The following is an 18161-nucleotide window of genomic DNA, read 5'->3' as shown; positions in this document are numbered from 1 at the left end:
CATGAGAAAATATGCCTGATATAGAGTAAGCACTAGGTATAACTGTTATTAATACTTAAAGAATATTTTAACATATTCAAAATATTAATGAATTTATCCTTAGAAATTTATTTATAAAAATATTTTCAATGTGTGTATTTATTCCTATGAATATGAGAAATAAATTTATATTCTTTGGGAATATATACCTCAAATGAATATATTCTTTTTCTAAATATATACAAAAAGAATGCCCTATGGAATTCTGGGAAAATGTTTGCTGTATTTGTCTACTGGTTCTCTCTGCCAAGTCCCCTTAGAAACATTCAGTGTGAAATTTAAAAATCCAGACAATATCTATAACAAACATAGGTGACCATCTCCAGGAGTCCCAAAATGCCAGAATATGGGAATAAACCACCAAAATTATAAAATCTGCATATCATCAATAATTATGCAAGAGAAAACAGAAAAGGCAAGGTGGCATTAGATAAAACCTGAGATCCTCAAAATGACTAAAAATTATTTACAGGACAGATTAGCAGGCTAAACTGAGAATAGTAGCAGAAACTGGGAGAGGTTTAATAGCAGGTGAGTATAAGAGTCCCAAGGTAAAGTCTGGAGGGGCTGCATCAGTCTGTACTTCATGAATCAAATCTAATCGTCTAGAACTTTTCTCCAGAACAAAGCTCAACACTGATAAGAAAATTCTGGGAACATAATCCAAACTATACAGCACAGGGAAAATAAAGATTCTTAAAATGAGCTAAAGTATCAAGTTTTCAAATCCAATATAAAGTTATTATATGACAAAACAGAAGGTAGAAAAAATTCCTAACAATTGGGGGTGGGAAGAAAGAGAGCATGGAACCATCTATATAAAACAAACAACTGTACAAAAGAAGAAGGAGGAAGAGGAGGAGGAGGAGGAGGAAAAGAAGAAGAAGAGGAAGGAGAAGGAGAAGGAGAAGGAGAAGAAGAAGAAGAAGAAGAGAAGAAGAAGAAGAAGAAGAAGAAGAAGAAGAAGAAGAAGAAGAAGAAGAAAAGAAAAAGAAAAATGTAGCCAAAAGACATACTTACAAAATACATAAACACTCCAACCTTGTTTCAAAATGCATTAAAATAATTTAGAAAATACCAAAAGATATGAAAGAACAATATAAATCAGAATGTATGAAAATTGATAAACTAGGTGACAGAACACAGAAAATAATTAGACACTAAAGAAAATATATTTCAGAAGTAAATACTAAACAGAATGGAAGAGGAAAGAAGCACAATAAATAACACCTTAAGAAAAAATATGGGTAAGGAAAACAAAACAAAAAAATAAACAAATGAGACTACATCAAACTAAAAAGTTTTTGCATAGCAAAGGAAACCCTCAATAAAACAAGAAGACAATATACTAAATAGGAGAAATATTTGTCAATGATACATCTAATAAGGGGTTAAAATCCAAAATTTATAAAGAACTCATGAAACCTAACATCAAAATAATTGTCCAATTAAAAAATGGACAGATGGCCAACAGACATATGAAAAGATGCTCAACATCACTAATCATGAGAGAAATGTAAATTAAAACCACAGTGAGATATCACCTCACACTAGTCCAATGGCTACCATCAATAAATCAACAAACAAACGTTGGTAAGGATGTGGAGAAAAGGGAACCCTCATGCACTGCAATCCCACATAGTGGGATTGCAAATTGGTGCACACACTATGGAAAACAGTATGGAGGTTCCTCAAAAAATGAACAATAGGATTATCTTATGACCCAGCAATTCCATTTCTGGGTATTTATCCAAAGAAATCCAAAACACTAATTAAAAAAGATACAGTGGTCAAGATGGCAAAGTAGGTAAATGCTGAGCTCACCTCCTTTCATGACTACATCAAAATTACAAGTTAACTATAGAACAACCATCATGGAGAATCACCCAAAGTCTAGCTGAACAAAAGTCCTACAACTAAGGACATATAGAAGACGCTATGTCAAGCCTGGTAGAAGGGGTAGAGACACAAAATAGGCTGGTCCCATACCCACATATGGGATTTAAGAATTGGGAGCAATATCTCAGCTTCAAAGGTCCTCCCTGAGGAGTGAGGGGTCCCAGGCACACACAAGGCTTCCCAGCCCAAGGTTCCAGGGCTGGGGAAAGAAGTCCCTATAACCTCTGGCTGTAAAAAACAGTGGATGTTGTGGCTGAGTGAGATGGAGGGCTGCTGGAGTTCCAGTCGCTCCTCTTAAAGAGCCCATGCATAGGCTTACTCACTGACAGACTAACTTGCTCTGAGCTCCAGTGCTGGGATAGCAGCTTGAAAGGCTCCAGTGACATATGGAGAGGAACTGAATTGTCTGGCTTCAGTATGAGGGCTGGAGGGGCAGCTTTCTTCCAGAAAGAAGTGCTGGCAGAAGGAATTGTTACTTTGTTGAGCCCTCTCCTCATGTAGCCTGCACTCACAGGCAGGCACAATATCTGTGTCTCCATTAATCTGACCAACACCATTCTCTCTGTCCTGATAATTCCATGAGACCCCACCCCACCCAACATGTGGCCCTACCCAAGCCATGTCCAGTGTCTTTTCCATAGAAATGGTCTATCTTGGCTCATAGTTTTGACTTTTCTAAAATTTCTCAAAGTTTCACAAACTCCAAAGAAACATCTAACCTCAGCATGCCCTGTACCTCTTGCTGAGCAGCCCCAAGCCTGGCACTAATGGAAGCTGGCCTCAGTTCACAGCTTAGCCTCTCCCAGGCACCACCAAGGCCAGTGGGGGTGGAAGACATCATCATATTGCTTTGTAGCTCATGCTAGGTGGCTCTGGGTAGAGCAGTGGCTACAGCTGAACTTGGCCTATGGCAGTCCTCCCCACCCCCAAGAAGCACCACCAGGCCATCTCCACAAATGATATACCCAAAGGGCAGACTGGGCAGGCAAAAGTGAATCCTGCTCTGTAGGGCCAGCCCATGCACAACAGCTCCTCCACTCTAGTTATGGCCAGTCCTCAAAACCAATCAGATGAGGGTAAATCCCTCCCATCGAGGTGCAAACAGCAACCAAGGCTCAAATGCAATAGGAGGGCACACACAACCCACATGAGAGACATACCTGGAGCACCCAGCTCAGGTGACCAGAGAGACTGTGTCACTGGGCCCCACAGGATATGTACTACATAAGTCTACTCTACTAAGACTGAGAGACATAACAGCTCTACCTAATACATAGAAACAAACATAGAAACTCAGCCAAAATGGGGAGACAAATAAACATGTCCCAAAGGAAAGAACAGAACAAAGCTCCAGAAAAAAGAACTAAACAAAAGAACACAAGCAATCTACCAGACACAGAGTTGAGTACACTGGTTATAAGGATGCAAAATGATCTCAGTGAGAACTTCAACAAAGAGATAGGAAACAAAAATGGAGATAGAAAATGTAAGAAACAATCAGTCAAAAATAAAGAATATCATAACTGAAATGAAAAATACATTTGATAGAATCAACAGTAGATTAGATGAAGCAGAGGATGGACACAGGTTTGGAAGATAAAGTAGCAGAACTTTAGTCAGAACCCAGTCAGAACAGCAAAAAGAAAAAAGAATCCAAAAAATGAGGTGAGTTAAGGAGCCTCTGGGACAATATCAAGTGCATCAACATTCACATCATAGGAGTACCAGAAGGAGAAGAGAGAGAGCAAGAAGTTGAAAACCTATTTGAAGAACTAATGGTGGAAAATGTCCTTAACCTGGTGAAGGAAATAGACATACAAGCCCAAGAGGCACAGAGAGTTTGAAACAAGATAAACCCAAAGAGGCCCACACCAAGACACATCATAATTAAAATGCCAGAGGATAAAGGCAATGAGAGAATCTTAAAAGCAGCAAGAGAAAAGCAATTAGTTACTTACAAGAGAGCTCCCATAAGACTGTCAGCTGATTTCTCCACAGAAACTTTGCAGGCCAGAAGCAATTACCATGAAATATTCAAAGTGATGAAAAGCAAGGACCTATGACCAAGATTACTCCTACCCAGCAAAGCTATAATTTAGAATGGAAGGACAGATAATGCGCTTTCCAGACAAGAAAAAGCTAAAGGAGTTCATCACCACGAGACATTCATTACAAGAAATATTAGAGGGACGTTTTTAAGAAAAAGAAGAAAAAACAAAGGTCAAAAGTATGAATAATAAAATGGCAATAACTACGTATCTATCAACAATTACTTTTAATGTAAATAGATTAAATGATTCAATCAAAAGACATGGGGTCGATTAATGGATAAGGAAACAAGACCCTTACATATGATGTATACAAGAGACTCACTTCAGATTGAAAGACACATACAGACTGAAAGAAAAATGATAGAAAAGATATTTTATGAAAATGGAAACTAAAAAAATTTTTTTAAAAAGCTGGGGTAGCAAAACTTAAACCAGACAAAATAGACTTTAAAACAAAGGCTGTAACAAGAGACAAAGAAGGGCCCAGTAATCCCTCTTCTGGATATTTATCTGAAGAAACCCAAAACACTACTTCAAAGGGACATGTACATCCATACATTTATTGCAGCATTATTTACAATAGCTAAGATATGGAGCCAAACTGGGTATCGATCAATGGATGAATGGATAAAGAAGAGGAGATACATATATACAATGGAACATCACTTAGCCATAAAGAAAAATGAAATCTTGTGATCTGCGACAACATGGATGGACCTAGAGAGTATAATGCTGACTGAAGTCAAACAGGGAAAGAAAAATGCCATATAATCTCACTTATATGTGGAATCTAAAGAACAAAATAAATGAAGAAAAAAACAGAAACAGACTCATAGATACAGAGAACAAACTGATGGTTGCCAGATGGGAAGGGTGTTGGGGGGCTGGGTGAAATAGGTGAAGAGATTAACAACTATAAATTGGTAGTGATGAAATAGTCATGGGGATGTAAAGTAAAGCATAGAGACTATACTCAATCATATGGTAATAACTATGTATAGTGCCAGGTGGGTACTAGTATGTTAGTAAGGGGGATTGCTTTTTAAATTATATGAATGTCTAATCAATATGCTGTACACCTGAAATAAATATAAAATAATATAGAATGTCAACTGTAGTGGAAAAACTTAGAAAGGAGGGAAAAAGATAAAGGGGAATAAGAGGTTCAAATTTCAGGTATAAAACAAATAAGTCATGGGGAGATAATGTACAGCATAGGGAATATAGTCAGTAGTATTGTGATAGCGTGATACAGTGCCAGATGGTTGCTGGACTTACCATGGTGATCACTTCTTTAGGTATGTAAATGTTGAATAACTATGGTTCTACACCTGAAACTAATAGAATATTATATGTTAATTACATTTTAATGAAAATCTTTAAAATAATAAAATCTATATTTTAAAACAACAAAAATAAAACCGCTATTAGACAAATACCACCATAATGATTGTTGTAGACAAGATTCACCTATGAATACTAAAGTTAGTAGGTGAAAGTTTGAGGAGAAACAGAGTTTACATAGTCTCAAAATATCTCTCCTAAGATATTTGTTAGCTACAAAAAGGAGGTAACTTCAGAGTAGAGAAACCAGGCAGAAAATACCTTAACCAAGAAATCAAGGTCAACATCATCAGTAATAAGACATATAAATGTCCATACCATGAGTTTCATGAGATGATGTACTAGGGAAGACATAACAACATTTCTGCAGTGTTCTTGCCCCACCCCAAAAAATGCAGTACAGTCAGGAGAACCATAGATAAACCCAGAGTGAGAGACATTGGACAAAATATCTAATCACTGTTTTTCAAAAGCTTCAAAGTCATGAAAGACAAGGAGACTGAGGAACATTAAGCTACAGGAGACCAAAGAAAACAAAAACTAAAGAACGTAGACTTGTGGATAAGATCCTAGATGGGATACTAGAACAGAAAAGGAACATTAGTGTAAAAAATGGTAAAACTTGAATATAGTCTTTACTTTAAAGTTACTCTGACAATGTTAATTTCCTGGTTCTGACCGTTACAGTATGGTTATGTAAGATGTTAACATTAGGGGAGCTGGGTGAAGGCTATATGGAAACTCTCTACTATTTTTGCAATGTTTTTGTAAATCTAAAGTTAATTTAAAATAAAAAGGGTTGTTTTTTTTTTTTTAAGAAAAAACTATGTGAAAAAAGAGGGACAAATTAAAAACAAAGGAAAAGAAAGAATTGAAGAGGAATTTTTAACTTTAAAGCTAGACAAAGATGATGCAATACACAGAGAACAGCAGACCCAAAAAGATAAAAGCAGGGGAACAAAACAGATACTAAAAATTAGAGTTCAAAAAAATTATCCTGAGTTAAAAAAAAAAAAAAGAAACGAAAAAAGAAGGACTGAAGCATGTACTGAAAAGGAACACAGCATACAAAAAATATTGATTCGGAATGAAAAATAGCAAACCATATTATAAAAAATTACTAAACCTTCAAGAAAATGAAAAGAGCTTTTGGGCACCCAGGCAAAAAGGCCAATTAACGTATAAGGGGGAAAATCATATTGTCATCAATTTTTTTGACAACAATGCTTTCCAAAGAAGAAAAATAATAGATTTCAGATACTCACAAAAGTTAAAAGTTAAATGCGAACCAAGGATGATGAATTTTTATATAGCCAATCTGACTTCAATTATAAAAGCTGCACACACGCTACTATTAAGTGATAAAAACTTAGGGGATCTTGTTGCCATGAGATTTTCCTAAGACATCATTTAGACATCAAGCTTTCGGTAACCAAATTACCAAACAGACAGGTAGCATTAAATATTTACTTATTGTAAATCTAAGAACGGAGGCTTCCAGGGGCTGGAATGGGTGGGAGAAATGGGGAGATGCTGGTCAAGGATACAAACTTTCAGTTACAAGATGAAAACGTTCTGAGGATCACGTACATCATGATTACTATAGTTAATGTTATATTGTACACTTGAAATTTGCAAAGAGAGCTGAGCTTAAGTAGAGAGAAAATGTTAACTAGGTGATAGATAGTTAATTAGCTCAATCGTGGTAATCATTTCAAAATATACATGTATGTCAAATCATCACATTATACACCTAAAAAATCAAGTGTACAACTTAAATATACACAATTCTTATTTGTCAATCATATCTCAGTAAAGCTGGAAAAAAACATAAGATAATAAAACTTAGCAAGGTTAATTATAAAAATAAAGTTCATCTGTGTCAACACAACAGAAGTTAAGTGATATCAACAGGTTTTTTTTGTTTTTTGTTTTGTAAATTCAGTGAATTTGTTTTTGGAGAAACGTCCAATACAGAAAGGTGTCACATATAACATACAGTCTTTTTCATAATAAAGATTGTAAATATAACTCATGTATGTAAAGATGAAGAATTAATGATGAACAGTGACCATAATGGTGGTGAGTGATGCCAAAGGTGGTGATGGTGGTGCAGGTGATGATGACATCGATGGTAACACCTGAAGTCGTCATGGTAAAGACGATAATGACAATGAGGCTAAAAATGTCCCCATGTTGGCATTAGGCACCAGGCTTCCCAGGCTGCAGGCTAACTCTGCCAACGAAGAAAAATTAACACACCTGGGAGGTAAAACCCCTTTCAGCGAGCAAGTGTAAACCCAGACTAATTGCCGCTTCCACGAGGACCCAGTCTCTGGAGTGGCTATATCCCCAGAGAGGTTCTGTCTCCCTATAAACATACCCAATGCCCCAAATCTCAGTACCCAGTTTTCTGACTGGGTGAGGCCCTTGGCTGGAAATAGCTGTAAACTTGGTGGCTGTTTTCTGATGTTTATTTCTTGACCACTGACAACAAGTACCACCTAAGATTTCCAGGTAACACGATTCCACTTTTCCTCAATACAGGTATTCAATTCTAATTCTAAAGCAATTGAGTAAGATGAGAACAAAGTATCTTCCACATATTCCCATTTCTAATGCAGACATTTTATATATACTATTTTCAGTCATATACTCTGCTTCTCACAGTGCTTTTCCCACACTTGAAAAGAAAACATAATTGTCTGTGGAATTCTGAGTGTTGTCATCAGCAGCAATTTTGAGCTTCTAGTAAAACACGATAAAACTACTGGTAAAATTTTTAGTAATTAACATGAAATTTGTGGATCATGTATAAAGTAGCTAGAAGATTACAGGAATGAAACAAATTTCTGTTACCCACAGTTTTCTATAGAAAAGAAAATGTGTTCACACCAAGAGGCAGGAACAAACTCTGCTTGGTAACAACAGTCTGTTTCTTAAGAAATTTTGATTGCTGGTAAGGATACATTTAGAGTGGGTTTCTGTTTCTTATCATTGTAGGAGACTCAGATTTGGTGGAAAGGGATATATGAAATATCTTTTAAATCTAGTGTCACTATCTAGTGAAATGTATCTCTTTTTTAACAATTGAAATACAATTCAAAATTCTTGCTCTTACTAGTGATTAAGAAGTTAAGTCTAAGTCTCTCGCTGCCAATAATTAAAGGTATAAAGTTTAGGATAATGCTTATCTTAAATATCACAACAACACAAGTAATATTGTTGTTGCTGATTGAGTCAAAGTCTTTTAATGCTACACAAGAAAGCAGGTAATAAAGCAGCAGGTATGATTTGTTCACTTTAAGTGAAAAAATACGTGTACGTGTATACCTATTATGTAAACATATATATACATAGAAAAAGATCTGGTAGAATATACATAGCAGTTTTAGATTCTTGGTAATTAAAATATTATGATGATTTTATTTTTGCCTTTTCATATGTTTATTTTCTACAATGCCGATATATTGCTTTTCTAACTAAAAAAAAAAAGTGTTCCTGGAAATATAGCAGTAACAGCCTTCCTTGACCTTAATGTATTAAATTAAGTTTACTTAAAATATGAGAATAAAGTGTCAGAAAGAGATAAGTTATAGCACGACAGCATGGTATGGTGTTGGATGAAATGGACAGATGGTCACAAACCCTGTGTTCTAGGCCCAATTCTAACTTTTACTAACCGTGTGGCCTTGGGTAACTTGTGTAACTGAGTGCCAGTTTCCTACAGTAGGCATTGGCAAACGTTTCCAGAAAGGACCAGGAAGTGTATGTTTCAGGCTGCACAGTCCATCGGCTCTCTGGTCCTAAGCTCGGCTCTGCCATCCCAGCAGGAAAGCAGCATCAACACCACATAAAGGAATGGACGTGGCTATGCTGCATTGCAACTTACCACATAAACAGGCCACAGGCTGGACTAGGCGGAGTTTGCTGACCCCTCTCCTGCACAATAGATAATGTAGCATCCTTCTTCCCCCCCACGCTCTCCTCATACTATGAGGAGTGAACCTCAGTTTCATACAGCCACACATGCCTGACGCCATAACAGTGCAGCCTTACAAGACTCCGAACCAGAGAAGAGGAAAAAGCATAGACTTAGAGACAACAGAATCAGGCTGGAGTTTCAAGTCACACAGAGTCAATTCTGTGACCTTGAGGAAGTCTTAAAATCTCAGCACCTCAGGTTCCCATTACTGAAATATGGGTGGTAATTCTGCTGTAAATACATTCCCTCCTCTCCTGAAGATTTTAGGAGTGGTACATGAGACTCGCCTCTGAAAGAAATGTGTACACAAAGTATTACAAAACTGTCAGTAATTATGTGAGGAGAAAATAAATTATCACGTGTTTAGTTTTTTCATTTCAGAAATCCATCTCAGAGACACGATATCTGTCAGGATCATGTCCTGTACGTACTAGTGCGTGCCTCCTGGAGAGAGATGCTATTTTTGTGTTTCATCTCAATGAAGACAAGAGGTCACAGTTTGATCTTACTGTCTGATGCTATAATTAATAATAATGGATATCAACCACTTATTATGTGCAATAGTATCTGCCAGGGACTATGCACTATGAGGTAGATATTATTGTTCCCCACGTACAGATAAGAATGCTTAGAAGTCGAAAACTACAGAACTTGCTGAAGATCACAGAGTAAAAATCAGAGTTGGAATTGAACCTCCCTCTGACTTCTGAGTCTTCAGCTTTAACTACCACACTCAATGCTGAATATAATACTTTAAACACAACTATGCTTCTTTATGTAAAAATGTAACCTACATGAATAATACCAGTGAAAGATGAAGAAACAGTATTGTAATCAATTTTATTTTTTAAAAATAGCACATACATATGTTTTAAAATTGTAAATGCCACTAAAAGGTTAAAAACAAAGAGGAAGAGTTACCTGCCCCAAGTGTCCCCAAGCCCAACTCTGTTGCCAAGAGGAAACAACTTTCAAATCTTTTATCCGTTTCTTCTGGTATTTGCCACTGTATTTCTCCATTATGTGCTTACGGTGTTCTTTGAGATTTTCCTCTTTAATTATTATTCATAGCCTGTGATAGGACTCAGTTCACAATAGTTATTCATAAATATTTGCTGAATGCAGTGCTTGCATTTAACCTAGATGCAGATTCATCTATAACTTCCCATCCTAATTCCTCTCGCTTGTCTCCCAAATAGTTATAATACAATTTTTGATTCTCAGTACTTAATGTCTGAGTGTTAGAACTCTAGCAGTACAGACTCCATTATCGTTGTTAATTCATCACTGCAGAGCCAAATATTGTACTTTTTATTATGTTTAACTACTTGTACTACCTGACATTTTTCCTGGAATTGTAATACTTGTCCGATAGTAAGTATCTCCCCTTTATACTTTCACATGCTCCATAGTATCTGTCAAATGCCCATTAATATTATTTTACAAATGCCCAAACATTTGGGAAAATGTACCAATTTCATATCTCTCCTGAAGGCCTGTGTCCTCCACCCATTCTGGACTCACGCTGCAGACGTGAGGCACAGCTTTCAGCCTAGAATTCCCTTTGCTGCTCTCCTGTGTCGGATCCCTCTGTCCTAGGTCCCTGTACTGTCACTGAGATGTCTGATGGCATCCTCATCTCCTTTCCGCTCCTTTATATGTGATTCATTGTCTCTCCATTGATAAAGATATAGATGTAGATGTAGGTACAGGTGCAGGTTCAGATGTAGGTGTAGATGTAATTGTAGATGTACAAATATAGATATAGAAACAGATATAGATATAGGTGATATAGCTATAGAAACAGATATAGATATAGAGACAGAGATAGATATAGAAACAGATATAGATATAGGTGATATAGATATAGACATAGAAACATACACATATACAAAGACCAGTTTCAATTTCATTGATTTATTTCTACTCTTTGTCTCTGATTTCATTGAATTCCATGCTTATCTGTATTGTTTTCTTCATTATGCACCGTTTTGGGGGTTTATTAAAGTTAAACCCTAGATTACTGATTTTAGAATTTCCTTCTGTTCTAAAATAACCATTGAATGACAAGTTTTCCTACTAACATTGCTTTAGCAGCATTTTCAAAATTTTGATTCATGGATTTCATGCTCATTCAGTTCAAAATGTGAATTTCTAACTTAATTTGTGACTTCTTCTTTGACCCCTGTGATAGTTAGAAGTATGTGGTGGTTTAATTTTCAGATATTTGAAGATTATCTAGGTGTCTTTCCACAACGTATTTATAGGTTGTATCTGCTTGGTAAGGGATTATACTCTATATGACATCAACTTTTTAAAGGTACGGTGCTTATTTTTGGCAAGAATAGGTTGTGTCTAGAAAACTGTTCCGTAGGCATCTGACAGATTGCGCATTCTGCTATTTCTACTTGGAGAGTTCTAAAAAATGTTAATTTGTGAATATTTTCTGTGTCCTCATTAATTTTCCCACTAGTTCTATCCAATAATGAAAGAGGAGTGCTTCAATCTCCAGGTAATGGTGGACTTGTCTATTTCTCCTTTCAGTTTTGTCAGTTTGTACTTTGAAACACTGTTAATAGATTAACTCACTAGGAAAATTATGATGTGTTGATGAATTAATTCCTTTATTTTTATTAACTGTCCCTTCTTATTTATACTAATATTCCTTGCTTTGAATCTACATTTTTAATGATGAGATAGTCAGTCTACTTTCTTTTGATTCATGTTTGCATGGTATATCTTTTTCCATTCTTATAGTTTTAGCTATCTGTGTCTTTATATTTAAAGTGTATTCCTGGAAAAGCATATCATTAGGTAGTTCCTTTTATCTAACATGACATTCTTTGCATTTTAATTAGAATATTGAAAACATTTGCATTTAACTCAGTTATCAATATGGCTGAGTTTAAGTCTAACATCTTGTATTGGTTTCCTGTTTCTACCAACTGCCCTTTATTCCACTTTTTCTTTTTCTTGCCTTCTTTTGGACTGCGTGTCTTTGAAGATTATATTTTATCTCCAGGATTGGCTCAATATCTATAGCTATTTTGTATTACTCAGCTGTTCTAGGTTTTACAATATTCATCCATTCTGGATTTGTCCCTTTGGAGTGTGGCATGGAAAGTTCCTATAGGCAGGAAGGCTCGTGCAATCATTGAGCTCCCATTGTTTGTTTCCCTCTTCTAAGGAAACTGTTGGTGGCTGCCTGTTGTCAAATGTAGGGAAAGAGTTGTTTCATACACGTTCTGTGGTTTTCTAGATGTGCATGCTGCAAATACAATTCCAGTAGAGTTCATTCTTCACGGGTGGAAGTAGATGTCCACTCATTAACCATTCTGAATAACTATGTTTTGAAATCCTTCAGATTAAAAAAACAAATTACCTTTTTCACCCACATGGAACTTTTCTTTGCTCGTTCATAAATTGGAATAATAAAAACTAAGGATTAGAATAATTGTTTTTATTAAAGTTTATTGGGGTGACAATTGTTAGTAAAATTACATAGATTTCAAGTGTACAATTCTGTATTACATCATCTATAAATCCTATTGTGTGTTTACCACCCAGAGTCAGTTCTCCTTCCATCACCATTATTTGATCCCCTTTACCCTCATCTACCACCCCACCCCCCCTTACCCTCTGGTAACCACTAAACTATTGTCTGTGTCTATGAGTTTTTGTTTCTCATTTGTTTGTCTTGTTTCTTTGTTGTTTTTGGTTTATATACCACATATCAGTGAAATCATATGGTTCTCTGCTTTTCCTGTCTGACTTATTTCGCTTAGCATTATATTCTCAAGATCCATCCATGTTGTCACAAATGGTCCTATTTCATGTTTTCTTACCGCCAAATAGTATTCCATTGTGTATATATACCACAACTTTTTTTTAATTTATTTTTTAAATGTATTGGGGTGACAATTGTTAGTAAAATTACATAGATTTCAGGTGTACAATTCTGTATTACACCATCTATAAACCCCATTGTGTGTTCACCACCCAGAGTCAGTTCTCCTTCCATCTCCATATATTTGATACCCCTTACCCTCATCTCCCACCCCCCACCCCCTTACCCTCTGGTAACCACTAAACTATTGTCTGTGTCTATGAGTTTCTGTTTCTCATTTGTTTCTCTTATTCTTTTGCTGTTTTTGGTTTATATACCACATATCAGTGAAATCACATGATTCTCTGCTTTTTCTGTCTGACTTGTTTCGCTCAGCATTACACTCTCAAAATCCATCCATGTTGTCACAAATGGTCCTATATCATGTTTTCTTACCGCCGAATAGTATTCCATTGTGTATATATACCACAACTTCTTTATCCATTCATCTATCAAAGGACATTTTGGTTGTTTCCATGTCTTGGCCACCGTAAACAAAGCTGCAATGAACATTGGAGCACACGTGTCTTTATGTATAAATGTTTTCAGATTTTTTGGGTAGATACCCAGGAGAGGGACTGCTGGGTCATATGGTAATTCTATTTGTAATTTTTTGAGGAACCCCCACAATGCCTTCCATAACGGCTGCACCAGTCTGCGTTCCCACCAACAGTGTATGAGGGTTCCTTTTTCTCCACAGCCTTCCCAACACTTGTTACTATTTGTCTTGTTGATGATAGCCATTCTGACAGGGGTGAAGTGATATCTCATTGTGGGTTTTACTTGCATTTCTCTCATGATTAGTGATGTTGAGCATTTTTTCATATGTCTATTGGCCATTTGTATGTCCTCTTTGGCGAAATGTCTCTTCAGGTCGTCTGCCCATTTTTCAATTGGGTCGTTTGTTTTTTTGTTGTTGAGTTTCATGAGTTCCTTATATATTTTGGATATTAGCCCCTTAACGGAGGCACTGTTTGCAAAAATCTTCTCCCATTCAGTTGGTGGCCTCTTTATTTTGTCAATGGTTTCTTTTGCTTTGCAGTAGCTTTCAAGTTTCCTATACTACCATTCATTTATTTCAGCTTTAATTCCCTTGTCGTTGGAGTCAAATTCATAAAATGCTCTTTGAACCCAAGGTCCATAAGTTTAGTACCTATGTTTTCTTCTATGCAGTTTATTGTGTCAGGTCTTATGCTTAAGTCTTTGATCCATTTTGAATTAATTTTCGTACATGGTGACAGATAGCAGTCCAGTTTCATTCTTTTGCACATGGCTATCCAATTCTCCCAGCACCATTTATTGAAGAGGCTGTAATTCCTCCATTGTATGTTTTTAGTTTCTTTGTAAAAAATTATCTGTCCATATTTATGTGGTTTTATTTCTGGGTTCTCAATTCTATTCCATTGGTCTACGTATCTGTTTTTCTGCCAATACCATGCAGTTTTGATTATTGTAGCCCTGTAGTACAAGCTAAAGTGAGGGAGTGTTATACCTCCAGTATTGTTCTTTTTTCTTAAGATTGCTTTGGCTATTCGGGGTCCTTTGTGGTTCCAAACAAATCTGATGATTTTTTGTTCTATTTTTTAAAAAATGCCATTGGGATTTTCATGGGGATTGCAGTAAATCTGTATATTGCTTTAGGTAATATCGCCCTTACAACTATGTTGATTCTTCCAATCCATGAGCACGGAATATTTTTCCATTTCTTTTTGTCTTCTTCAATTTTGTTTTAAAAAAATGTCTTGTAGTTTTCAGCATATAGGTCTTTCACATCCTTGGTTAAGTTTACTTGTAGGTATTTTATTGTTTTTGCTGCAATTGCAAAAGAAATTATTTTTTAAATTTCTTTTTCTGAGATTTCGTTGTTAGTATACAGGAATGCAATGGACTTTTGTACGTTGATTTTGTAGCCAGCAACTTGACTGTATTTGTTGATTGTTTCTCATAGCTGTTTGGTGGAGTCTTTAGGGTTTCTATATGCAGCATCATGTCATCTGCAAATAGTGACAATTTAACTTCTTCATTCCCAATTTGGATGCCAAAGAATAACTTTTAAGGTCATTCATCTAATGACCAACTTTGTTGAAAACTTGAGAAAGTTCAACCTATGTCAGGCAAGTGATCTCAGAAGCTCTTGCTCACTACTAGACAATTAGTCAACACAATCTATTAAATTACTTTTAGCCAATTACTTAAGCAAATTATCAGAAGCAAAATACTATCTGCTTTATAAATTATGTTGTCTTCCTTTTTTTATTCCTCATCAGGTAGAAAAGACAAATGAAGGAAAATCATCAAAGACAACGCAACACCCAGGAATAGCAGTTGCTTCTCAACACAAACATTTAAGTGCCATTTGACTTAGCTGCAGCAAGATTCCCATCACGGAGTCTCTTGGGTATCTGTGTATAATTACCATCAGCTACAAATCATTTCTGTATTGGTCATAAGTTGACATTAAAAACAGCCAAACAATAAGTAGTAATTTGGAAATCAAAGGCATAGAAACAGAAATATGGTGAAACAATGAGAGAGACTGTGATGATTCAGAAGATACAGTTGGTGTAAAGAGAGAAAGTGGCCAAAGATAAAGTGACCACAAAGGATACCAGCATTTAAAGGTATGCAAAGAGGGGGCATAAGGGAAAATATCCATTTCCCACTTAAATCATTTGCAAATTGCAGTACATTCTATTTCTAATTCCACCTACTTACTCCACATCCTGATTCAACATGAATCTTCCTGAGGTTACTCAGCACATGGAGAACAATCAACCTCAAACTGTTCCTCAGTGTCTTTAATTTGCTCAGGATAAACTGCATTTAATGCCAAATTTTCAAGTTACAAATTGCTCTAGTTCCAATAAACACAAAATTATAAAGAAAACAAAACCTTTACTGTGTGTAGCTGAACTTTACTACCTGCCCAGAAACACAGAGCTCAATGCCCAGAAATACCACAGATCAATCAATCAGAATTACTATAGGAGGAACCTGACATCAATATTTTTTAAAAAATCTTCAGGTGATTCCTAGTATAACTAAAACTAAGAATAACTATCCTAAAATCCCAAGATCAAAAAAAATTAGAACAAATTCCAGATGCCTAATGAAAATTCACATCTGTCTAGCAAGAGAATGTTTGGAAAATATTACCATGTGTTTTAATCATGGAATAAAATTGTGAATTGATATTATAATTCCATTTATTCTCAAATGTGGATATTCATTTGTCACCCAGTAATACGTAGGGCTTTAACTACTGGACTATACTATCTGGTATTGAAATAAGCTTTCTGCACATTTCATTTCATGGTAATATTTTGGGATTGCCTAGATGACAAGGGACAGTCTCTTACTGGGACAAAAGTCAACTTGAAACCTATAAGTAAAACACACTTGTATTCACCTGTAGGGTAACTGAGGAACATGAGGGTGGTAAAGCCCTGGGGGGAGAGTGGGTTTCTCACCCTTCATTTCCTCTGAATCACAGCAAAATTGTCTGAATCCTAGAAAGCATTAGAGGGAGTACAGACCCAGTCAGGAAAGAGGTCGAGGTCACTCAGTAAGGAACAGATGTGGGTCCCTAGCCTCACCACAAAGGCTCAGATGTAGCCTTTCACAGGTTCTTCTCTCTTATCCCCACAGGGCTCCCAAAGGAGAATGGCGACAGAAAATCACTCTACAGTGACAGAGTTCATTCTTGGGGGATTAACAAATCAGCCAGAGCTCCAGCTCCCCCTCTTCCTCCTCTTCCTGGGGATCTACTTGGTCACCATGATAGGGAACCTGGGCATGATAACACTGATTTGTGTGAATGCTCAGCTTCACACCCCCATGTACTACTTCCTCGGCAATCTGTCATTCCTGGATTTCTGCTACTCCTCTGTCATTACCCCTAAAATGCTGGTGAACTTCGTGTCAGAGAAGAACATCATCTCCTATGCCGGATGCATGTCACAGCTCTACTTCTTCCTCGTGTTTGTCATTGCCGAGTGTTACATGCTCACAGTGATGGCCTACGACCGCTATGTCGCCATCTGTAGTCCTTTGCTTTACAACGTCACCATGTCTCATCTTGTCTGCTCCCTGCTGGTGGCTGCGGTCTACCTCATGGGCCTCATTGGCTCAACCATTGAGACTAGCCTCATGGTAAAACTGCCCTATTGTGAGATTCTCATCAGTCATTACTTCTGTGACATCCTCCCCCTCATGAAGCTCTCCTGCTCTAGCACCCGTGATATTGAGATAACCATCTTCTTTTTGGCTGGATTTAACATCATAGTCTCCAGCTTAACAGTCATTGTTTCCTACGCCTTCATCTTCTCCACCATCCTACACATCAGCACCAGAGAGGGACGGTCCAAAGCCTTCAGCACCTGCAGCTCCCACTTTGCCGCTGTGGGATTATTTTATGGGTCAGCTTCCTTCATGTACTTAAAACCCTCCACAGCCAGTTCCCTGGCCCAGGAGAACGTGGCCTCCGTGTTCTACACCACAGTGATCCCCATGCTGAACCCCCTCATCTACAGCTTGAGGAATAAGGAGGTAAAGGCTGCCATGCAGAAAACCCTGAGGAGAAAAATGTTTTGATGCAGAAGTTATTATTCTTGCTCAATTTTATGAGGAAGTTGTTATACATTCTAGCTGAAGTCCTCTGCATACCCAGCCACAATGGCAGAAAATCACTGCTCTACATGGTTCAGTGAATGCCTCCTTCTTCCCTCTTCGTTTCCTCTCTCTACTTCATTGCTGTTTGAAGCCAGCTGATTTCAAGTTCATATTTTCATTCTCTTGGGTTCCATTTTCTATATCCTGAGCCCTTTGGTAAACATTTGCTATTTTAATTGTAATTTAACATAAATTTTAAACTTCCAGCATTGAGTTTAAGAGTCATTCATTGTTTTATTACCTTTAGATAGAAAATATTACTCAACTCAATTCTTACTTTTTTGCA

General features: G+C 36.8%; 1 protein-coding gene across 1 annotated transcript; it reads left to right on the top strand.

Annotated features, from left to right (window-relative positions):
- The first annotated feature begins 16861 nt into the window (after positions 1-16861).
- On the top strand, positions 16862-17797 carry OR8A1 (olfactory receptor family 8 subfamily A member 1). The gene has a single exon (XM_074321437.1). It carries the CDS (start codon positions 16868-16870, stop codon positions 17795-17797), a length of 930 nt encoding a protein of 309 aa, XP_074177538.1. The 5' UTR covers positions 16862-16867.
- The last annotated feature ends 364 nt before the right edge of the window (positions 17798-18161 follow it).

Source organism: Rhinolophus sinicus, linkage group LG16 (genome assembly GCF_036562045.2).
Source record: "Rhinolophus sinicus isolate RSC01 linkage group LG16, ASM3656204v1, whole genome shotgun sequence".
NCBI lineage: Eukaryota > Metazoa > Chordata > Mammalia > Chiroptera > Rhinolophidae > Rhinolophus > Rhinolophus sinicus.
This window is presented reverse-complemented; position numbering and strand designations above follow the sequence as displayed.

Excerpts from the sequence above, each read along its gene's own strand:
- OR8A1 (XM_074321437.1), top strand. The coding sequence starts at position 16,868 with ATGGCGACAGAAAATCACTCTACAGTGACAGAGTTCATTCTTGGGGGA.